The sequence below is a fragment of the Aphidius gifuensis genome, linkage group LG6 (genome assembly GCF_014905175.1).
Source record: "Aphidius gifuensis isolate YNYX2018 linkage group LG6, ASM1490517v1, whole genome shotgun sequence".
NCBI classification, from domain to species: Eukaryota; Metazoa; Arthropoda; class Insecta; order Hymenoptera; family Braconidae; genus Aphidius; species Aphidius gifuensis.
Window position 1 is genome coordinate 11,860,806 of NC_057793.1, and position 26,303 is coordinate 11,887,108.

Genomic DNA, 26,303 nt, shown 5'->3' on the forward strand with positions numbered 1-26,303 from the left:
TTACAGCTGTACTAGTGTTGTGATAACTATAAAGGAAGGTGGAGTTATCAAAAAAATACAGAAAAACAGAAATATAATTTACGTTTCCAAAAAAATTTATATGAAATACCCTGCAAATACCAAAAAATCTAAATAAATCTAATAAATATTATTATTATTTTATAAATATTATTCCAACAACAGCTAGAAATTTATCAACTAGTTGATTGGTGAATAATTTTTGTCACACTATGTTCTGAAATACCGACTGGAGATTCGTAGAAGTATTTCAGATCGCATCGAGATTTAACTTTGTATAAGTTAGAGGCACTAGAAGCTCTATATATGATTATCATCAATGAATATTATTATTTTATGAATATTATTCCAACAATATCTACAAATTTAATGTAACTTGTTGATTGGTAAATAATTTCTGTCACACTATGATCTAAAATACTGATTGGGAATTCGTGGAAGTATTTCAGATCGCATCGAGATTTAACTTTGTATAAATTAGGGGCACTGAAAGCTCTATATGTTACTATCATCAATAAATATTATTATTTTATAATTATTTTATAAATATCATTTCAACAATAGCTACAAATTCAATAACTAGTTGATTGATGGATAATTTTTATCACACTGTGATCTGAAATACTGACTGGAGATTCGCGGAAGTATTTCAGATCGCATCTGGGTTCAACTTGGCAAAAAGCATGGTAGAAGTACTACAGGTATGGCAGTAGTCCATGCTTTTTTCATTGCGTTCTGCGCAGCCTTATTTTTTCAACCAATCAACAACGCGCCATCGAGCTGTTTCGCTTTTCTTTCTAACACGCAATCTCTATTATAAGAGCCTCTCTCTCTAACATACTGTTTTGACAACTATTTTTTATATTGTTGTAAATACTAATGAATATATATGTGGAGCATGTTTATAAAAAATCAGAAAAATAAAAAAACCAAGACAGTTTAACGAATAAATTATAATATTTTCATTATTGTTGTTTTTTTTATGCCACAAACAATGGAGGTTAGGTTGTATTTATTATACTTGAATTTATTTATTTAATATAAATAATTAATTTTTATTTTTGATGTATGTGAATCATTATAAAATATACCAAATCTAGTTGAATAAATATGATAACTTTTGAAAAATTTAAAAAAAACTTGAAAATTTTCTTAACAAATTTGTATCGCGCGCGCATAAAGTCTTCTATTTTTGTGGCGAGGTTTCAATTGGTCGATTCACAGCGGCCAAACCAGGCTGCTTGCCATACCTGTAGTATTTCTACCATGGTAAAAAGTACAGACACTGAAAGCTAATACACTATGTATCAATAATATTCTTATAAAATACTGTTATTTATGTATTATGTATTATTATTGTATATGTATTATTTCAACAATGATTACAAATACTGACAATTGAAGAGTTCAAAATTCGTTGATTGGTTTTTTTCTTTAATAAAATATGGCAACTTCGTAGTAGCTCACACACAATAAAATATAAAGCAATATCCAAACGTTTTCCCGCAATATTTTGAGGCAGTGTTCAGCGTTGGATAGTTTGACGATAATGTCTGATAATGTCATACGTTTAATACTGCCTTGCAGTATCGCAGATCGCAGCAAAGATTCGAAAATATTGGCAAAACAATATTGCGCAATAACCAGCGTACGCAACTACAGTTGTGCTTGCCAATGTTAATTTGTTAACTAATGTACTTACAATCTTTAACATGAGTCGTTTCATACAACTATGATTTTGATTAGTAATAATAAAAGGCCCTAGAAATCACAGGAAATGATAAAAAACAAGGTATGGTGCACGCAGCATCGCTACGCCATTTTTAAACTTTCGCTGCCATATGACATACTGCTAATCAGATAGAGCAGGATGACCAACCAATATTCTCGGGCGAATTTATCAGATACAGGACGCCAACTTGGTAAAAACTTCAAATATCGACAAAATCGACAGAAATTTATTTTTTACAAAAAACCGTCAGTGCATGTGAAATAAATGAATATTTATAAAGGAAAATACTAATATAACTGATATAAATCAATTGATAAAATTTAATGATTTTTCGAATAATAACTGTTCGAATGATAATAATAATAATAAATATATAATATTATAATTTTCAGTATGATAGATGTACCTGTTGATTAATTATTTTGCATGAATTTTGGAAATTTTGATAGAATTCGAATTTTTTATAGTAGTGTTTCTGATACGAATGGGATATGAAACAATGAAATTATAAACAAAATTTTTCGATTTTTTTTTTTGGGCCTTTCACTGCTAATAAAACTGAATTATCTACCCAACAAGGGCCCTAATGACATTTACTAGGGCTCAAAGATGGCACTTCGTTCGCGGGATAAAGTAGAACGATACCGATAATAGCGTACGACACCCTTGTTTTTGGATGTAACGTTTCCCCTTAATGGAATGAACAATATTATGAATACCGATTGTAATATGAATAGTCAATACCAACAGAAAAATCAATGAAAGAAACTTATAGTTTCATCACCGCAATCACTCCAAACGAAGTTTCACTTCCCCGCGCGTACTCGCAAAACGCATAATTTTTTTTTATTAATTTGAAAGATTTATTATTTCAACTTTTAACTATTGATTTATATTAGTTGAAATATAAAATATTTAAGTTGAGTGAATAATTATATAAATGAAGCAAATTTTAACTTTATTTTAGCAAATTTATTCTCAAATTGATTGTTTGTTGCTTTGACTTGATTCTAGACTTATTTTAATTGACAAATATTTTACATAAAAAAAATTAATATTGATTTGAATATGATAGATGTCATTTTATTTAAGCAAATTTTTCTCTTTTTAAACGCTTGTTGCTCTAAATTGAATGACTTGTAAGGTATATGTCATTTAATTTCAGCAAATTTTTTTTCAAATTGATTGTTTGTTGCTTCGACTTGAATCTATAGATTAAATAAGTCTATAGACTTATTTTAATTGACAAATATTTCACGTGGAGAAAATCAATATTTTTTTGAATTAAGGCATATGTCATTTTATTCTAGCAGATTTTTTCTCAATTTCAATGCTTATTGCTTCCAATTAAATGACTTGTTTTTTAAAAGGTATAATAATTTTTTTTTCTTAAATCAGAAGACAAAATAGCTTCAAGTTATCTTGAAATAATTCTATATTTTTCAAAAAAATAATTTGTCTCAAATTAAAAGAAAAAAATTTTTAAATGAGACATTTTTCTCAAATTAATCATTTTTGTTTTCAGCTTAGGACAAAAACGTTCAAAGATACAGTTTGCTAATCTGTAGCAATTTTTTTTCTTAGTGTATGCTTTTCTTAGTGGGATGTGTCGTTTCATTATGGTGCAGACAATCTCTCCGTCGCAGTCCTTACAAGTGCGAGGATGTTTTTGCGCATGTCCAATACTTTTCTTTCATATTGATGGACCTATTTCTTTCCTGCTTTTAATCGAAAAGACTTAAGGTCTCTTGATTGGTCTCTTGACTCCAATTCTTAAACAGATTGTTGAAGAAAGTCGATGTAAAGTGTGTTGGTACGGAAGAGAGCATCCTTGTGGATAAGAGAGATAAACCTCTTTATTACAATAAAAAAGATATTTATATATAAGTACGAATGAACAAATAATGTTTTTTATATATAAAAAAATCAAATTAAATCAAGAAAGATTCATAATAATTCAACTATTCATTTAAAAAGATTTATGAAGTATCAACACGTCGAATAAATATTATTAGCAATTACGGTAGGTATAGAATGTTTAAAACTATGATTCATTACCTCATTTGATGAAAGTGACGTTTCTAATTTTTTTATTTCCGTTTATAGATTAAATAAAATAAAATTTAACGCTTTTGAATAAGCCACAAATAAAGCGAAGATCATCAAGTTGTCCCAATATATCTGGAGGTGAAAAATCATAGAAGAAAATCACAATTAAAGTTCAACAAAAATTTTAAGACGTTTGGTTACAACATGAAAATTATAAATATTGTTTGGCTGAAGTGGCAGATAATAATCATAAATCTAAATGCATTTTTTGCAATAAAGAAATGACAGCTGATACATCATTTATGAATAATCATATGGAATCTTTGATACATTCGTCAAATCTAAGAACATTAGGTCAGCAAAAACAAACAACAATGGAGTAATTTTTTGATCGTTTTCAACTAAAATCAGAGGCGATGGATATATGTCTTAAAATAACTGAAATAAAATTATCTGCATTTTGTGCTGGACATAATTCAGCTTTGAATGTATGTGATCATTTGTCAGGTTTGCTGACAATTTCAATTTTTAATGAAATGTTCGTGAAATTTTCCACTTTTAAGTTTCAAAATATACTGAAAATGAAATTTTATCAAGATATGTTTTAATTTTGTTTTATTTTTTTGTATTTAAAAAATTTTTTTGTTTTACAAAAAATATTTTAAAAAAAAAAAATTAAAAAAAAAAAAAAAGCATATAAACGTCTCGGCCCACTCTAATTTTTAATTAAATATACGTGGATTGAGTATCTTATTTTATGGAAAAAATTTCATGTATTTAAATTGGGGCTTTTTATGAAAGAAGAGAATTAACATTAAAACACTCGACTTTACCGGCTAAAATACGTCATAAAATTTCCGAAAAATTCAGGCTGCATAAAAAGCCAAAAACAACATATAAAAAAATTTCAACTCAATTCGTGAGGGTCAGGCAGATGACCAGCTGAAGTGACTCAGAATGCCCCATATATATAAAATAAAATTATTATTACAGGAATAATTTTCTCTCGTTTTAAAACCCAAAATTCAGGAGGAAAAATTTTCACTACCGGAAAAATTTTTTCATAAAAAGATATTTCTTTTATTGTAAGCTTGTTAATTATACACCAAATGAGGTAAATCTCTTGAGTAAACGAAAAAAAATAACAAATTCTTACAATATTTCTAAATTTACTCCTATTTCTTGTAAAAATCTCAGGAGATTTTCCTTACTTTGGATTGTTATGATTTCTCTCTGAAAGGTACAAAGAAACTGCATGATGGAGTTTCCTTTCTTCAAAGTCTTCATACATCAGTTGTTTATTCCTCCATCAGAAATCGATCGGTAGATAACTAAAAAATAAAAATGAAAACTAATTACTATGTACAAAGCGTCGCAACAATCAATATGTATTACTTATTCTCTTTATGATGTCATCAAAAGAGTGTTTCCAGTATACAAACAACCCCTTTTATTGTTTTGTAGAAAAAGCTTCATACTATTATTTTTCGAGAACACTGTTATTATGTACGAAGATAAAGGAAATAAAGAAGTCAAACAGGCAGTACAATGGAACGAAGACACAGTATATGCACTAGGACTTTACAAACGCGTGACAACTCTATTCGGTATTTGGCCAACCAATAATCGAATTTTAACTGGGATACAAATTGGAGTATACATAATATTTCACGTAAGTATTGCCGTCAAACTCGAATAATTCAATTCTTAAAAAGCAGTTTCATTAATATTTGTAGTATTAATGTTTATAATAAGTAATTATCTATTATCTTATACAATTACTTTAAAAAAATATTTTTAATTCAAACGCTCCTCATAGCGTCTTTCTATGTATTTCATTTCCGATTGATATATATTAATATGAGCTAAAGACTAAAGAATATTCATGAATATTTTCAATGATAGTTATTCATTCATGCATATCAACACAAAAAGATTATGCAGATATCGTGTATATATGTATAGTATAGTTTCGTGTTTTAATTTTTTTTTTCTATTCTTGATTTTCACTAGCAATTTTTTTATTCAAATTCGTCAAAATCTCTTCTACAAGTTCTGTTGGCTGCGTGATAAACGAGAAAAGATCTAGGTTTGATGCCTTATCAGGAGACTCGGTAGAGTCTCGCCTCAATTTTACCCCAGCACGCGAGTTTACCGTATATAAAAGTTTTAAGTCACCGGTCTGTGACGTCTCGACTTTTAATTTCTGTTTTATCTCCTTAACTAATGTTAGAAGTATAAAGTTAAATAATTTGCTGAATGAAAAAAAAAAAAATTAGGCGCTTTTTCACGATAACGCTTGCGATACATATTAATAATATTATAATAAAAAGCGCCTAATTTTTTTTTTTTTTATTCAGCAAATTATTCAACTTTATACTTTAAAATTTTGACATTGTTTTTATATTTCACGTCTTTTGATTATTAATTAATTGGATCATGATAAATAAATAAACAGCTCATGTAAAATTGAGGCTTTCGGGTACATAAATCGTAAATTTATGTTTTGTTTTTATTAATATATTTACTTTCGATAATTATTTTATTTTAATGTATTAAATTTTTCATAAAATCGATTTTCCGGATACAGGAGTATCCAGCAACAGTGATGGAAGTTTTTTTTTGAATTTTCACCTCGTTATAACCGAGATACTTAGTCTCAAAGTTGACAACAATAAGCAATGTAACACAGCGTGCAAGAAGCGCTGGCATATTTGCACTCCGATTTAAGAACTTTCTCACAAAAAATTTCTATTCTTCTACAGTTTATACTTTTTCAAATGACAAAAATAAAAAAATACACATTATCGACTTCTACCTCGAATCATGAAAGTTATTACAAAATTCAGACGAAAATTCGAGGTCTCAAATCTGAAGTAGGATGAATGTGAGTGAATACAACCTTCTTACACGCATACTACTAAAGACGCTACAGAAAAGTATGAAAGTTTGGAACGGTTTATTTTTCAAACTATGGTGCTCTTTTCGACCTAAAAAATTTTTCTACCGCGGAACTTACATCAGGCTAAATCAATTGAATCAGTAGATCAAAAAATGTAGATCAAAATTGGGAAATTTCTTTAATTTATGGTTTTCCTTTGACAAATTTTTGAGTAAAAAGCTTTACACTTGACACTTACTTGTTTTTATAAGTCAGCTCAGCATGAGTTGTTAACATATAATTTGTCAATAAAGAAATACCGATTCACGGTGAACTTATTTTAAAACCATTTACGGTCAATAACCCGAGAATTGAGAAAAAAGTATATTCTTTTAATTCTAAGTTTTTCGATATTTCAAAACAACTGAGTTGGTTCACTCTACAAATATGAAAAATGACATCATATAAGAGAATCAATGTTTCTAGCTATCGTCAGTGTTCATCTTCTTTCAAAAATTTCTCGAATATGGAAACTGTGGTACTACTATGGAAATTGTCGACACTTTAAGTGTTTGCATGGCGTCTGTCCAGAAGTCAAGCTTGGTTCAAAAAATCACATTTGGTGGTGGACTCAGCGGTAATGGATTGGTCATGTGTTGAAGAAGAACAATCTCATTCAGTAATGTTGGTATACGCAAGAAAAGGGAGAGTTTTACTCATGTGTCAAATGGCTGTCGGTTTTTCAACTGCATTTCCACTGATGCTCGACAGATTTCCAAAAATAGTCGAAGTTATCGATGAAGTGAAAAACGAGAGCATATTCGTAAGGAACATCCCTCTTCTTCCACGATGCTGGATTTCACTCACAATGTCTGAATATAGTTACCTTGCCTACTGGACTTTGGTAGTAATATTTATTTGGACTCTCAGTATTGCAACTGTTTGTTGTAATGTCTTCGTTTATGGTTTCGGCTTATACGTCTACACTCAATTCGTATGTCTCGTAATAAAATATGTATTCTATAAATTTGTTCTCTATTTTTTTCGTCAATAGTTATTTTTTGTTCATCTTACAGGAAATTTTATCAACTAGTGTTAATATAATTAATGGCAATGAAAATATAAGTGAGCAGCGCAGGTTAATCAAAATGTTTGCTAAACGACACAATCATCTATTGAATATTGCTAATGATTTGGAAAATGGAAGTACGTTTATTATTTTAAGTGAGGTTACTGTTATCATTTTCGTTGGATGTATCGCTGGTAATAAGAAAAAATTATCCTTAGTTTTAATAAAATATATGTTATATGGTTAACAAACTAAATTATAAATGAACTTACATGTTTTTTTACTTTACTTGTCAGGAGTTATGCTACTTATTGGATTACGGTGAGAATTTCAATTATACATTAAAATTTTGCGTTATTTACATTTCTTATACATCATTGAATTAATATTCTAGAGATCATGACAGTCAAACGATTATCGCAATGGTCATCAGATTGACATTGGTTTGTATGCTATGATAGAATTTTTGTGATAATTGTCTTGAGGAGGGTTAAGCAAAACAATACTCACAGACTTTGTAAAAAAAATTCCACAAATCAAAAGGTTGAAATTGGTCCATTGAGAGTAGGATTATGTAAACTCAGACAAATTTATATATGTTAACGTGACAAGATAAAGTCGATATGTTCTTGTTTTTCAAAAAAAAATTAAATTGAGAAAAGATAAATTTTTGAAAAGAAAAAAAATAATTTTTGCTTAAGGCTGCTTTCTGCTAGCATGATCGGACTTATATTCAAAACTTAAGGGACCCGTGTATCGTAATGCTAAAGTTATACCCGGGTACCCGTATTTTTGTTGCGCTCTTGCTTCAAAAATTGGTTCTGCATATACAGACCGACACTAACACTGCGCTAACAACGAAGTATAGTATACTGCTACAATATATGCTTGTGTGTGTGTCACGTCTGTGTGCATCACTCACTGCGAGAAAGCAAACATTTTTTCTCTTTGATGTTCCGTGCCACACTTATGTTTTCGTTTTTAATGTGGCTTTTTGTTATTCTGCGGTGAAAGATAAACTTCTGGTTCGGATCGGTTTTTGAAATGCTCATTTTGTTCTATTTTTTTTCCAAAAGCAATCACCAAATTTAAAAAAAAAAAAATAAAAAAATTCGATATCATCCCGAAACATTTTATCTCAGTAAAATAATAAATGATGAACATAAAAAGTGCAGAGATAATCAGATATGAGAGTCATTTTTTCTTTCATTTCTCTCAACTTTATGTATTTAAATCATCTTCGATGTATAAAATATTTTTATACTTTAACCTAAAAAATATGATAGGTTTTTTCAAGTTTTTCATATAAAATTGTTTTTTCATTTTTGAGGATTTACTTCTTATAGATTTTTTTTCAAAGTAAACATATATAAATAATTTATATTTTATCTGTGTAATATATTTCCGATATTTTCAAAAGTTGATATACCGACTCTCCCATTTTAATCTATCAATGGATCGAAAAATTTTTCAAATAAAAAGTGTTAGTTTCGAGGTAAAAAAAGTTTTGGCACAAAAAAAAATATAGTATCCATTTAAACAAACTATGTTTATACCTGAAACTCCGCCATTTTTAATTTTTTCAATTTATTTTATCATATCATCTATGTCCTTCTCCAAACTCTACAACTCTTACTTGAAACGTTTTTCAATTCAAGCCATATTTTTCGAGAAAGTTCCATTGATAGATTAAAATGGGACAGTCGGTATAAACAACATATAAACAAGATATATTTTTCCGAGGCTGAAAGTTTCGAAATGCAAAAAAAAAAAAAACCTCAATGAGAGTGAAAGCCCAAAATCGAAAGATATACCCAACCAATTAAATCTTCGGTTATGACTTGAAGTAGGTCATCATCATCGAATGATTGCATAAAATATAATCGATTTATATCATATTCGTAATCTATGATTCATATAAGTTTCACAGAAAATTCAAGTTTGTACTGTCTCAGCAGTTACACAGTGGATATCATTTAAGTTTAACGATATTAATTTTTTGCGAAACCACAGATATTTCATACAATTTTATTTTTTTTTTAACAGGTTATGATGCAATTGTTCATCTACAATGTACGTCAAACATTTTGGATAAAGAACATAGAGTATTCATACACAGTCAATATCATTAATCAGCTTTCTTACGTTTCTAGTTCATGGGTGAATGTTTATCGAATCAAACTGAAAAATTACAGACTGCAATTTATAATTGTCCTTGGTATGAACTGTCATCTCGTACTGCTAAAGATATGAAACTCATCATGATACGGAGTAACAACCCATTTCGTCTAACTGCCGGTAAACTATCTGATATGAATTTAATTTCTTTTAAATCTGGTAAAAAATTCAACTTTTTCTTTATACTTAAATGAACGAACTGTTCAATTGACAGTATTTGTATCTTTTTCAGTTGTAAAGTCGATGTTTTCATTCTTCTCGGTGTTAAGACTTATGCTACAAAATTGATGTCAATTTTCTATTTTTAGTGAATAGATTATTACGATTATTGAAAAATTAGTCAAGAGAATAATAATAAATGATGAGTATTAATTATCTAACAATGCTGCTCAAAGTTTTATTTTATTTACACGGAGAGAAAAAACAAAAAAATTCGAGATTCGGTGAAAAGTACGGACGTTCTGTAGTAACTTATGACCAAAGCCAGGATGTTTGCCGGAGTTCCTCGCTGTTTTTAATTGCTATAGCAACCTAGTAATTCATTTCGATAAATAGAATAAACATTTGCTAGTTCTGAAAGGGGTGATTTTTTTAAGTTAGCTTAAATGAAACAACTAAATAAATTTTTTAAAATGTGGTAGATAGATTCACAGTTCGGTAAAATATAAAAAATTTATGTTATATATTTAATTATTTTTTTTTACCATATTCAAAAGAAATATTTCTGAACAAAATCTAACATTCATTTTCAATCAGTAGATTAACATTCTTCTGAACCTTTTTTTATCATTGAATTCGATACTTTTTTAAACACAATGAATTGTAGAATTTAGTGTCAAAAAAATAGTTTCAATTGTTGTGGACATTCATTTAAACAATAAATTAGACATTGACATTAATAAAATCTTCAACAATTATTTGAACAATAAATTGAACATTTATTCAAACAATGAATTCGACATTAATTTCAACAAATATTTTATGATTTCTTCAAACAATGAAGGCAACATTTATTGAAACAGTAAATTCAACATTCATTAAATCAATAAATTTGATATTTATTTCAACAAAAATTAAATTTCATACTTGAACGCTTATTTAAACATTTGCTGAAATAAATATTAAATTTATCGTTTGAACAAATGTTTAAATTATTATTGAAATAAATGTGGAATTTTCGTTCAAATAGATGTTAAATTTTTCGTTAAAATAAATGACTAAAACAATTTAAATTGAAATATCGTGGCCGGATTACTTATTAGATAACCCAATATTGCCCTATAAAATAATCCTGCCTGATATGTAATTTAATTAGCCCTGTTTATCCTGCTCACCTAAGAAACAATAGAATGGTAGAGAGATAAATTTGCGTAATGTAGGGAGAGGTAAAAAGGAACCTGAAAAATACGCAAAAATAGTACACAAAATAATATCAATTTACATAACAATCAAAAAAAAATAATTTTATCGACACTCAAAATTTTGTATAACGGAGCACAGTTCATTATAAAGACGATGTATATTGTTTTCACGAAGAAAACCCATTACAAAAATTGTTATTTAAATAATTATCCCAATCACACAATTCTTGTGCTCTTCATTTTAACAAACTAGTTAATACTCTCATGAATGTCTTATCATCACCAAGATATAGCCTATTTGATAAATATTATGTGGTTCATTAATTTAAAAGAATTGAATTTAACATACAGGAAGTTCTCATGCACACACTTTATTTTGGTTGGCATAGTTCCTAGATTTTGTTGCTGGTAAAGACTCTCCAGGCCTCATAAAATAAATTGATCGAGTTATTTCTGTATTAGCTGATGATGCATCAGGGCATGTAAATCTACAAACACATCATCATACATTCACATCCTATGAATACGTTGTCGGAAATAAGAAAGTAAGCTGGTTCGAAGCTCCATTCATGCCATGTCAATCAACAATTTTACTATTTCCCATACAGAAAGAAGGAATGGATTTGGTCCTTACTCTAGACATCATAAAAGTATAAGGGATAAACTTGAAAAAACATATTATACTGATATTGATGATTTTTATGTTAGAAACAATATTATGTCAGATGATGAGTATCACCACAAACTGCGAGCGGGAATCAGAAGGCCTCGAGTTTTTCTAAAGCGCCTACCATCAGAAAAATGGCATAACCCATTCTGTCCTTTTATATTGAATATTATGAAATCAAACATGGACATACAATTTATCTATATATCGTCGCACCGAAGGATGAAGGGCGTAAGTGCCATTTTTGAAAATTTTTTTTTTATTAAAGGAAAAAGGGCGTAAGTGCAAATTTATTTATTTTTGGGTTTTTCATGTAATTTTAAAGCTAAAAAAAAAAAAGGAAAAAGGGCGTATGTCCAAGGATTTACGCCTTTTTTCCGTTATCAAAATAATTTTTAATAGAAATGAAGGGCGTATTTCCAATTTTATTTTAAATTCATTCAATCGTAGGGTTTTTAAATTATTAATTATTTTGTATCTAAAAAAAAAATTTTTTTTTTTATATTAGATAATTTTTAAATTTACAATAATTTTATTCCTACTGTACTTTCATATTATACCATATTGAAATTCAATATTCAATAGTTTTTTTTTATTTGAATGTAGTGTGCTTTTTTTAACACAGATGACGTGGCATAATTTATTAGATGGTCGTGGACTTTTCCACCTAAAAATAAATTGTCAGAAAACGCACATGAATTAGTACTTGAGCATATTCGTTTATTACCATTGACACCAGCTCACTACGTTCGTCATAACTCAACAAGAGTTTATGTTGAAGGAAATATAAGTCAAGCTAAAGCATACCGACTCTATGAAGCTTCTGCTTTATCAAAAAATCAACAACCAGTATCAAAACCTATCTATATTAAACACTTGAAAAATTCAAATATTTCATTTCACCAACCCAGGAAAGACAGATGTTGGTGTACTTTTATACATGGGATAAAAGTGATCAGGATGATCAACAAGATGAATATAACACACATCTCATTAGAAAAGATAGAGCCAGAGCAGAAAAAATAAAAGATGAAGAATTATCTAAAACAAATAAAACGATGATGACTGCCTGTTTTGACTTACAAGCTATATTGTTTAGCCCTGTTATATAATAAAGATATTTATTATAAAAGAAAGTTAGCCAGTTTTAATTTAACTGTATACATCTCAAATCAAAAACAAGGTTACTTACTTATTTAATTATTAATTTCAAACTTTTTTGTAATTGACTGATTTCTAACGTTCACATTTTTTATATTACAAATAGGTCATTGTTACATGTGGGATGAATTACAAGGTAGTAAGGGATCCATTGAAATATCATCTTGTTTGTATGAATTTTTTTCAAAGAAAATTTCTGATAAAAAGAAAATAATAAATTTATATGCAGATAACTGTTCAGGTAATGAAATATTTATGGTAAATTTGAATAATTATTTTATACATTAATCAAATGTTTGATCAAAATAATAATGGTAATTTTTTTCAAGGACAAAACAAAAATTTAATAGTGGTTGCCATGTTAATTCATGCTATTGCGAGTCATCCTTCTCTTGAAATAATAAATCTAAAATTTTTAGAAGTTGGTCATACGTATCAAGAAGCTGATAGTGTACATTCTTTGATGAATAGGGCTTCTCGAAAAGAGAGAATTTATGTACCTGATGACTGGCAACGTGTAGCTAGACAAGCTAAACAAGATCAAAAGCCATACGTCGTTCATGAAATGAATCAAACAAAATTTTTAGATTTTAAAGCATATAAACTACAAGTAATTTATGTTATAATCAAACTTATACTTTAGAAATGAATAAATAATTTAACGATAACAAATTTTAGGCTGGCTTGGATGGTAAACTCGTGACAACTGATGGAAGTACATTAAAGTGGAAGAATCTTCGGTTTATTCAACTTCGAAAAAACTCACCGAAGTATGTTTTCAGTGTCATTATTGTTGTGTTGTGAAATATTTTGTAATTCCAAATGATAATTTTTTATAATCATCTATTAATACAAAAAATTTATGAATTAAAATTAATTTATTAATATGAATCATTGAAATTAAATTAAAATGCTTAATGCATCAAAACACGTTGCAGAAAATTATTTGTTAAAACAGATTATGAAGATGATTTTCAAGTGATCAGAGTCAATAGATTCCGTGCATTACCTCTCAACCAAATGTACCATGCTCTATTTCCAATATCTGCAGCAAAGTACAACGATTTAATTTCTTTGTGTAATCAGCATGTTATTGTTAGACAACACCATGAATTTTACAAAAATTTACGTCACACTGGAGGCGAGTAAACTCGTTTTGAATTTTCATTTTATATCGTTTACTAAACAAAATATTCAATAATTTCTTTGACATATCTATAACCAGCAGATCGAGAAACCCGGTCTAATGAAGACGATAATGATGTATTTGATGGGCGTGGTCAGATGCCCGGAATGATTAAAAAAATTAATTTAAATAATTTTATAACTTATTATTTGCAATTATTTTTTTAAGTTTTAATGTTTTTTATGTTTTTTTTATTTATAATCAATTATTTATAATTATCAATAAATAAATAATTAATAATTTAAAAACCCTACGATTGAATGAATTTAAAATAAAATTGGAGTTACGCCCTTCATCTTTTATTAAAAATTATTTTGATAACGGAAAAAAGGCGTAAATCCTTGGACATATGCCTTTCATCTTTTATCAAAATAATTTTGATAATGGAAAAAAGGCGTAAGTCCCTGGACATACGCCCTTTATCCTTTATCAAAGGTTGTTACGCCCTTTTTCCTTTTTTTTTTTTTTAGCTTTAAAATTACATGAAAAACCCAAAAATAAATAAATTTGCACTTACGCCCTTTTTCCTTTAAAATTGACGTTTTTGGCACTTACGCCCTTTATCCTTTAATGCGACGATATATAAATGTGAAAATGGAAACCTTTGAGGCATATGTTCTCAGCAACTACCCAACCGATCATTATGATTTTTTTTTTAAATCAAAGAGCTTATCATGGAGATCGTTTTTAGCGTTCATCCGATCTTATAACTTCATAAACAGCCGAGTTATTAATTATTATAAATAATAGCCTGTTACGCGGCAGAGTCAACGGGTGGCGCTTCGGTCGTGACTGCTTTACACTCATACCATCACAGAGTTGGAAAAAGACAGAGAATGCGCTATAGTCCCAAATGATTCATCTGATTGCGTTTAAACATAATCAAAAAATTGAAAAAACATGAACGATAATGTTTTTGAATCAACCAGCTTAAAAATAATCAGGCCGATAGATGAATAGAAGTGTAGGTCAAAATTAGGTTACAAGCTTCAAAATTTTGGTGAATATTCGGTTTAAATGAAATGTGTTATCAATAGAAAATGTGTAAAAAAATGAAAATGTTAACGTTGAAAACAATAAAATTCAGTCTGTCAGTACGTAATAATTTCTTTGTTGGATAACCTTGGTTCATATTTTCTAGTAATTCTGTCTTTAATAATAATGAAAATGGCAACGCGATATTATTTAATAATGATCATCATACCTTATCAATCTATTCAAAAAATAAATAAAGAAAATTTAATTTGATAATTTAAGGTTGAAAGTAAATCCCATCGTCAAACAAAGTTTCGGCCCAATAGTATGTAATCCGTATTGTAAAGAAAAACAAACTGGGCATCACTTTCTCTCTTCTGAATTTGACCAACATGTGACAGACCCCAATCCGAAAACAATAAAAACACCTGAGCAAATTACTTGAACCAGAAGATTTACAACAATTCTTTAATACTCTCTCGTCTATGGAGTCAACAGATGACGAGATAGAGAATCAAACACTACACTTCAACACAACTCTTACGGCACAGTTGAATGAATTTGCACCTGAAATAACTATAATAGTTAATGCTAAGAAAACAGAACCATGGCTGTCTCAGCAACTCAAAAATGAAATTAAACTAGTTCAATCACTATACAGGAAGTTCAAACGTACTGAAAATACACAAGATTTGGAAAGATATAGTGTAGCTAGACACAAACACAGAACTAGAGCACTAGACTCTCGTATCAGTTTTTACAAATACAAATTAAGCAACCAGAATGTCACACAGGTATGGTCAGAGTTCTATCAGATGTACTTAACAATTTTTTCGTCGGGTTTGCTTCAACTGCAGCACACCCTGATATTGACCTAGTTCCCCTAGCTCCTTTTCATGGTGTACTCTTCACTTTTCAATTCGTAACCACAGATACTACTGAAACATTAGCGGAAACTATAAATTCATATGCAACAGGACATGACCTTATAACTAAAAAAATGATAATACCACTTCTACCAGCGCTCTCTTATTTTCTCACTGATCTCTTTAACAATTCACTTCAAACCTCAACTTTTCCCAATTCGTAGAAAAAAGTGGTAATCATGGCAATAAATAAAATTTCTAATCCTACCAGCAAAGAACACTATAGACTCATAACACTTTTATCATACTTCTGTAAAATTCTTGAAAAAATTGTTTACCAACAAATCGTCAGTCATCTTCATGAACATCAACTGATTGACAATTTTCAATGTAGATTTAGAAAAGGCCACAGTACTCAAACAAGTCTTGTTAACCTTATAAATGATATAAGACAAGGTATTGTGACGTATTTGCTTATATGATCATGATTGTTCACATTATCCAAACTTCACCGGATGTAATCCGATATTTTATATTCATTTTATTAATAATTCATTCAGCGTTCTATCAAATTGTGAAATACCATAATCTTTTTTTTGTTCTTTTAATAAAAATGCAATATTCTACATCCGTTGAAACGAAGCTAAAATAAGTCAGCAATAATTAATTGCTGAGTATCATGAGAAGTGTTTGTAATGATTGGTCAAGAGGTGTTCCTACCATAAAACATTCTCGTTACCAGTCCTATAAAAGCCTATGTATTTTCAGAAACAATTGCTCGCGTAAATAAATAATTACTAAGGTAACATATACCTTCAAATTTATTGTAGCTGTTTAGTATCTGAAATTGATAAATGGATTTGTAAAATAAACGAAGATATATTAAACATTAAAACTTGGGCAACAGCAAATAAACTCTCTCTCAATCTAAATTAGGCTCAAGCAAATGTTTTTGGAGCGCGTCGTTACATGAACAATTTCTAGCAGACTGAGCATAATACACTTGGTACACCAACAGAACCAATCAATTTTTCACCTTTAGTACGAAACCTGGGAGTGTTGATGGATGCAAAGCTCTCTTTTATAGATCACGTGATGAATGTCATCTCAAAAACAAACTCAATTTTCTTTTAACTATTTAACATAACCAAATACACTGACATGGAACAGCGTAAAAAATTGGTACTAACTCTAATGACGCCTCACGTACACTTCTGTCCAGTTGCACTACAATGACTTGGTACTGTACTCGATCTGAAGCTCCAACTACAAAGGAATTGTAAATCGTGGTGTTAGGTACGTCTATTGTCTTAGAACGGATCAACCAATATCAAGTCACCGTCATCAACTGAGCTGGCTAGGCCTAGAGAATACCAGGCTACTATACATTGCTATGTGAATATACAAGGTGATAAATTTTAATGTACCTCAGTAACTTGCAAGAACTCTTATGGTATCTGCAACAAGTCGACCAACTCGTAATCAACAGCCACAACAAGCATTGATAGTACCGAACTACAGAACCGACACCTACAAACATCCCTTCTCTGTAACAGCACCTCTCATATGGAACTCAATTCCTACAAATATTCGTGAGTCAGACTCACTCTCAAATTTCAAAGCATTATATAATTGGACCGGAATTTTCAGTCACCTATTCTAAAAAAATAGATAAAAAAAATATTGCATTATTTGAGTTCATGTCAATTCTTAATCTTCAACAACACAACACAATTAGTAACTGCAATGATGGTATTCTTGACCTGATTTTTACTAATTTATCTAGCTTATCTGTTGTCGCATGTGTGCCACTCGTCCCTACTGACAGCTATCATCCTCCAATATCATTTGAAATTATTAATACTTGTTATTCTAAATGTAACAATTACTCTAACATCAAAAATATTAATAATAATTACAATGTTAATAAATTGGATATTGATAAATTCAAACAAGACTTAAGAGCAATTAATTGGTCTTAATTATTGCAGTATAATCATCAATCATCCATTGATGTATTATGTGACAAGTTCTATTCAACAATTAATTTGATTATTAACAAAAATTATCGTCACAAAAAATCTACTAAAAAAATTAATCAATATCCAGTTTGGTATTCGAAAGGCTTAATTGAATTAATAATAGTCAAAGATAAATATGATAAGATTAACAAAAGAAATAAATGTAATGCAAATTCAACCAGATTAAAAAGTTTTAAAGCTTTAATTAAATATAAAATGATCAAGGATCATAAATTGTTCAATAATGAAGTTGAGAATAGTATTAATACTTGTCCAAGATTTTTTTGGAAAAATGTTAACTCATTAAGAAGTAATAAAAATAAAACAAATTGTTTAATCACTGAAGATGGTATTTGCTATGACTCAGAGATAATTGCTAACTTATTTGCTAAACATTTTTCGAGTGTGTTTGATAAGTCAGACATTAATAATTATAATGCAAATAACGAATTGTTTTATCTTAATCAACTTCATGATTCTCAATGTATTCAAATCAACACTACGGTTATTGCTCAGTTGTTACTCTCAATTTCAAATAAATTCTCAGTAGGGTTAGATGGTTTACCTTCTACTATTATCAAAATTCGTCCAGACGTAATTATTGCTCCACTTTATATTATATTTAATCCAGCTATTTGCTCGGGAACATTTCCTAGTATTTGGAAAAACTCAAAGGTTTTACCAATACCTAAAAAAGGTAATCACCAGCTCATTGAAAACAACAGATAAGTCTCTATTCTACCTGTACTTTCTAAGTTATTTGAAAAAGCATTATATAATATAATTCTCTCATATTTTTCACAATTTCTGGCACAAAATCAACATGGCTTTTCCCCAAATGTAGCACTGCTACTAATTTGCTTGAACTAACGGAATTTATCATGCCTAGAATTTCTAATAAAATGCAAGTCGATGTGGTTTATACGGATATGTCCAAAGCTTTTGATAAAATTAACTGGGTTATTTTAATTCGTAAATTAATGCTAATTGGACTACTACCATGTATATTGTATAATTAAACTTGTTTGGAGCTACTTAAACGATCGCAAATGTTATGTATATGTTAATAGTGCTGTGTCATTGCCATATATTCCAACATCAGGGGTTCCCCAGGGATCCAACCTGGGACCACTACTGTTCAATATATATATAAACGATTTATCTGAAAAATTAAGTTGCTATTCACTATTGTATGCAGACGATGTTAAACTTTACTTTCCTATTAATAATAATTGTCAACATATTCAAGATAATATAAACCAGTTTGTGTTGTGGTGTAAACATAATAGTCTTACAATTAATATTTCAAAATGTAATGTTATGTCATATTCTAGATCGAGATCTATCATCAAATTTAACTATAATATAAATAATACAATCTTGTCTCGTACTAATGAATTTACAGATCTTGGAATTGTATTTGACAGTAAGATGTTGTTTGATAAACAAATAGAAAACATGGTAAAAATTGCCATGTGTTCACTAGCATTTGTCATTAAAATATCTCAATCATTTAATAATAAATCAACTATTAAAACACTGTATAATTCGTTTGTGCGTAGTAAAATTGAATACTGTCTACCATCATATATTATCAGGAATAAAAAACAACTAAAATTAATCAACAAAGTACAAAGAAGATTCATAAAATGTATACTATTTAGAAGAGAGGGAATCTACCCTCGTAAAGGTATGGATGATAGTGACCTTATTGAGAGGTCCAATATTACCCCACTGGATCTTAGACGTGACGCTGCTTTAACTACATTTTTTTTTAAATTGATTAGTGGTATTGTTGATTGTCCAGCAATAAGGGATACCTTACCAAATGTAGGCTAAATATATGAAGATGATATTCGTTATTCATAATTTCTTAAAATAAGTGGAACATCGGTTTAAAATTCCGGGAAACTTTCAGTCAGCAATTACCTCAATCTTTGTCTGAAATAGTATATTGTGCAACTAGGACGAAATGTGGGTGATTCTCTTCCGCACGAAGCACACATACAGATGATGTAATAATAATTTCTAAGCTTGGATTAATCTCGAGCAACCCTGATTAAACTCCGAATAACGTTACTTTTCGACGTCCAAACAAGGTTCAATCGAGGTTGAGTCTGATTAAAAAAATTTAATACTACCTTTTTTTATTATTTCTTACTATCATATTAATAAATTTAGGTATTTTTTGGGTGATTTATTTTCTTATTCAGTTCAACCTTGGATCAACCGTGTTTCAGTGTCGAAAATTATACCATTTTGACATAGAATCGAGCATCTTTAACGTCGGTTGAAGGTTTATGTTGGAATCTAAGACTGAGTGGGTACCAAAATTGACAGTCGACCGAAATTGACGGTGAGAGATAATCAGCACGCCATCTGGTTGAATATTATATTCATCACTGGATGTTGTCAAGACCCTAAAACACTGAAACTGCATAAGTTTCAGATATTACTTTAAAACCCTAAAACCAATTTAGAGATTTAGGCCCTAAAACTCTATAACCAATTAAAAACCCTAAACGTAAAATTCTAACAATTCAAATATTTTTAGACCCTCTGTGTCTTGACGAAAACCCTAAAACCCTAAAACTTTTAGGGCTTTTTTTTCGAAATCGATAAAGAATGGATTTTTCCTATTTTTCAATGAACATTTGTATATTTTGTAATTAATTTTATTTTTTTATGCCTTAAACGCTCACTATGTACTTTCAGGGTTTATTTGAAAGAAAAAACTAAAACCCTAAAGAAGAAAATATTATTACTTTTTATTTTCAAATTAAAATTTTTAAATTTCGTAATTATGTTGTCATGTAAAAAAGTCCTGAAAGTACATAGTTAGCTTTTGAGGCATAGAAAAAAAGAAAATTTATCACCAAATGTACAACCATTAATCGGAAAATAGAAAAAAAATTAATTTTCTATCGTTTAGGGTTTTTTTTAAAAAAGACCCTCAATATACATAGCTCTTTTATATGTACTTTTAGGGTTTTTTTCAAATAACCCTAAAGCAATAAAACAAACGCATTGAATTTATTTCAAGAATTTAATTTTTTATTTTTTTATTTTGAGGAGAAAACATTTATGATTGATTTGCTGATGATGATCTAGTATTGTATCTTACAATCATTACTTTTTTTTCTATTGATAAATCAGTAAGTACTCTTGGCTTTTTTTTCCTTTCTGTTCATTTTGGACTTTTCTTTTTTCTCCTTCGCGTCTACCTGGTTTTTCTTCTTCTTCATCATGTTTTTTTTTTTCAGGTTCACGTGGTTCTTTTTCTTCGTTTTTATCTTTATTATTAACTTTACTTTCTTCTTTTTTTTCAGGCTCACGTGTTTCTTCTTCTTCTTTATCATATTCTTTTTTTTCACGTTCACGTAACTTTTCTCCACCTTCATCATCATCAAGTTTACCTTCATCTTTATCATTATCAAGATCACCTTCTTCTTTTTTACGTGGTTCTTCTTTTTCATCATCATTATCAACTCTATTTTCTTCTTCTTTTTTTTCACGTTCACGTAATTTTTCTTCATCTTCATCATTATCAAGATCACCTTCTTCTTTTTTACGTGGTTCTTCTTTTTCATCATCATTATCAACTCTATTTTCTTCTTTTCTTTCACGTTCACGTAATTTTTCTTCATCTTCATCATTATCAAGATCACCTTCTTCTTTTTTACGTGGTTCTTCTTTTTCATCATCATTATCAACTCTATTTTCTTCTTCTCTTTTTTCAGGTTCACGTGATTCTTCATCTTCTACATCATGTTCTTTTTTTTCACGTTCACGTAATTTTTTTTCATCTTCATCATTCTGAAGTTCTTTTTTTTCATCATTATTAACTTTACTTTCTTTTTCTTTTTCTGGATGTTTAGCCGGTCCTTCTTTTTCTTCTTCATCTTCTTTTTTCCAGGAATTATTGGAGTAATCAAAACATCTGTGAAAAAATTTGTAATTAATAACTAATTTATAAATCATAATAAAACAATTGAAAAAGTAGAAAATTACCATCAGTTTGCGTTGATGTAGTAGTCAAAACATCTGTAAACAAATTTAGAATTAATAACTAATTTTAAACCGTAATAAACTTATCGAATAAGTAGAAAATTACCATCAGTTTGCGTTGATGCGTTACACATTGACTTGGGTTTTTTACGAGGAATGGGAACATTTCCCCGATCCGAGGTTTTCCTTTTACGACTAGCTACATTGTACTTTATCTGTAGTTCATCATACGTTTCCTCATGGTTATGTTCCCATTCCCAGTATTTGAGATTGAATTTCAAATGTTTTCCATCCTGACTTGCTATGAGCTGATGAATAGCAGGAAAACCAGTTGTGTACTCTCTAAAAATATACATTGTAATAATAAATATAAATGAAAAATTAAATGAACAATATTGTTAGAATTATAATTATTATTATTGCTTTTTTTTACGATACATTGATCACATAATATACAAATTTTTATTTCAAGATTCAAGTTATACAAGTGATTATTAAAAAATTGTACAAAGCCAGGTTTTGAGGCATAAAAACGACCAAATTAATTACAGAATACACGAACGTTCATTAAAAACTAGAAGAAAATAATTTTTTTATCGTTGAAGGGTTTTTTTTTGAAAAAAAGCCCTGAAAGTACATAGCTCTTTCAAATGAACTTTCAGGGGTTTTCATATAAAAATCTCAAACAATAAAAAAAAATTATTTTTTCCATTTTTCAATAAACATTTGTATATTTTGGAAATAATTTTATATTTTTTGTCTTAGAAACTGTCAATATACTTTCAGGGTTTATTCCGAAAAAAATAAAACCCTAAACGATAAAATATTTTCTTTTATAATCGAATGAAAATTTGTATATTTTGTCGTGTGAAAAGCCCTAGAAGTACATAGTCAGCTTTTGAGGCATAGAAACAATGAAATTAATTACAAAATATACAAATGTTCATTGAAAACGAGAAAAAATAATTTTTTTATTGTTTAGGGGTTTTCATAAAAGAACCCCTGAAAGTACATAGGCAGCTCTTCCGTATGTACTTTTAGGGCTTCTTTTGAAAAACCCCTAAATAATAAAAAATTTATTTTTTTCTATTTTTCAATCAACATTTGTACATTTTGTGATTGATTAAATTATTTTGTTTGCCTCGAATGCTCACTATATAGTTTTAGGGTTTATGACAAAAAACCCTAAACGTTAAAATGTTTTTTATTTTTGAATGAACATTTGTATATTTTGTAATTATTTTGTCATGTAAAAAAGCCCTAAAAGTACATAGTCAGCTCAAGCAATGAAAAATTGATTTTTTTCTATTTTTTCAATAAACATTTCTATATTTTGTAATTAATTTAATAACATTTAATTTAATAGAAACAATACAATAATTACAAAATGAACAAATGTTCATTGAAAACGAAAACGAAATAATTTTTTACTCGTCTAGGTGTTTTCAAAAAAAAAACCCCGGAAAACAATGAATATATATTTTTTTCTATTTTTCAATAAACATTTGTATAATTTGTAATCAATTCATTTTTTTTATGTCTCACAAACTTTCTACGTATTTTCAAATAAATAATATTTTCTTGTTCAGAGTTTTATTTTTTTTTTAGAGTTTATTCCACGAAAAACCAAAATCTTAAACAATTAAAAATATTTTTTTTTTATTTTCGATTAAAATTCGTAATAAAAACGTAATAAAATTTTTAATAAATTTAAAAAAAAAAAAAAAAGATGTGTGTTATTGTACGTACAGGGAAGTGAAACTTCTTTAGTAATTCTAATAAATAGTAATTGAAAGATCTCTCGTTGCATTAATATATTTTTGACTAGTTGTCTTTTTCGCTCTCCTTCCGAGTAAACTATTATGTTCATTCAGTCATTAACAATTATGATAGAAATTTTTAAATTTATTGATTAGTTATAATATTAAGGTTCTATGTAAATGAAATTCTAATTCAAAAACTTAACACAGAATACTATAATTTATATATATAAATGTGAAAATGAAAAACTTTGTTGCTAATGTTCTTAGCAACTACCGAACCGATCATTGCGATTTTTTCTTTAAATCAAAGAGCTTATCACGGAGATCGTGATAGGCGTTTATTCGATTTCATATCTTAATAAACAACCGAATTATAATTTATTATAAATAATAGCCTGTTACGCGGCAGAGGCAACAGGCGGCGCTTTGGTAGTGGGTGCTTTACACTTATACAATCACAGAGGTGGAAAAAGAGAGAGAACGCACTATAGTCCTAAATGATTTATCAATAGAAAATGTGTAATAAAATGAAAATGTTAACGTTCAAAATAATGAAATTCAGTCCATCAGTACATAATAATTTCTCTGTTGGATAACCTTGAATTAGATTTCCTATTCTGTTTTGAATGATAATGAAAATGACAACGCGATATTAATTAATAGATATCATCATATTAATATATGATTAATTGAATACATTATTAATTCATTCAAAAAATTGAAAAACAAAATTCCATTCAAATAATTAAGGTTGAAAGTAAACCCCATCGTCAAACAAAGTTTGGATCCAATAGTATGTAATCCGCATTGTAAAGAAAAACAAACTGATAATTAAAAAATAGTAGTAGTAAAAATTTTTTTAATGACAAGCGTAAATATGTATTCTGCCCCTATTCTTATATGTGTTGAAGTTGTCAACTTTGACATTCATTATCTAAAAAAAAAACTAGCAGGAAAATTAAAAAAAAATAAACTTTTATTTGCCACCAAAAAATCGAAAATTAAGTAACGGGAAATTTATTAACTTTCAACCTCAAGTTTGGAATAGGAATATTATTTAGAGCTAGCAAGTCTTTAATTCTTTTAAACAAATGATAACATCTCTGAAATTGTAAAAATAATCCCAAGCAAAGCCAAATTAAAAATAATCTCAGCAACTACCCAACCGATCATCGCGATTCTTTTTTCAAATAAAAGAGCTTATCTCGCAGATCGTTATAGGCGTTTATTCAATTTCCTATCTTAATAAACAACCGAGTTATTAATTATAGCCCGTTACGCACCCAAGTCAACAAGCGGCGCTTCGGTAGTGGCTGCTATGCACTTATAGATACAATCACAGAGTTGAAAAAAGAGAGATAAGTCCCAATTGATTTATTTATTTGCGTTTTAACATAATCGAAAAATTGAAAAAAAATAACAATAATATTTTTAAACTAACTAGCTTAGAAATCATCAAGCCGATAGATTAATAGAAGTGTAGGTCAAAATAAAGATGCACCCCGGTAGAAATATTTCTCCAACTTTCTTCCAACTTTTCTCCGCCATTTCTTCACCTCTTTACGAAAATGACCAATGGTTGGAGAAATGGTGGACAAATTTCTCCAACCTTTCTCCAACCAAAAATTTACTTCAACTTTTTTCCGCCATTTCTCCAACCTGAAATTTACTCACACTTTTTTCAAACCAAAAATTTACTCCAATTTTTTTCCAACTTCTTTCCAACTTTTTTCGAACCATGGGTCATTTTCGTAAAAAGATAGAGAAAGTTGGAAAAACTTGGAAAAATATTTCTAGCAGGGCAAGCTTAAAAACTTTGGTAAATATTCGGTTCAAAGGAAATGTGTTATGTTAATATAAAATCAACTGTGTATTAAAATAGAAATATTTTTACCGATAAGAATAATAAAATTCAGTCAGTGAGTACGTACTAATTAATTTAATGGATAACCTTGATTTAGATTTTCCATTAATTTTGTCTTTAATGATAATAAAAATGGCAGTGCGAAATTATTTAATAATTATCATTATACCGTATTATTTCATTCAAAAAAAGTTAATTTTATTCAAATAATTAAGGTTGAAAGTAAATTCCATTGTCTAACAAAGTTTGGGTCCGAGAGGGGTATTCTACATATGGTTAAAGAAAATATTCTCAATGCCCCTCTGTCCAAAGTATAACCACTATACTAGCAGGTTCTTAGGAGTATATGTGTCTGTAATCTATCTGGATAGACACACACATACTACTACAGCAGAGAAACAAGGAACACCATTTAAAATTATATGTCCACTGAATCCCTAGGAGAAAAGGGATCTATAACTGCTTTAATAATCCGTATTGTTAAATAGAACAATATGATAGTTG

The 26,303-nt window shown here is 28.8% G+C and overlaps 1 protein-coding gene and 1 long non-coding RNA gene across 2 annotated transcripts; one reads left to right on the top strand and one right to left on the bottom strand.

Moving 5' to 3' along the window:
* The first annotated feature begins 7,383 nt into the window (after nucleotides 1-7,383).
* LOC122859487 (odorant receptor 43a-like) lies at nucleotides 7,384-10,274 on the top strand. Its single transcript, XM_044163101.1, has 7 exons — nucleotides 7,384-7,674; nucleotides 7,757-7,943; nucleotides 8,046-8,070; nucleotides 8,144-8,192; nucleotides 9,796-9,822; nucleotides 9,903-10,086; nucleotides 10,160-10,274. Exons 1-7 carry the CDS (start codon nucleotides 7,399-7,401, stop codon nucleotides 10,213-10,215), a joined length of 804 nt encoding a protein of 267 aa, XP_044019036.1. The 5' UTR covers nucleotides 7,384-7,398; the 3' UTR covers nucleotides 10,216-10,274.
* An 11,723-nt stretch (nucleotides 10,275-21,997) lies between these two features.
* Nucleotides 21,998-22,359, bottom strand: LOC122859488. The gene is made up of 3 exons (XR_006374352.1): nucleotides 22,279-22,359; nucleotides 22,176-22,208; nucleotides 21,998-22,104 (listed from the first exon to the last, which is right to left on the bottom strand). It is a non-coding gene; the product is annotated as an uncharacterized LOC122859488 (long non-coding RNA).
* Between the last annotated feature and the right edge of the window lie 3,944 nt (nucleotides 22,360-26,303).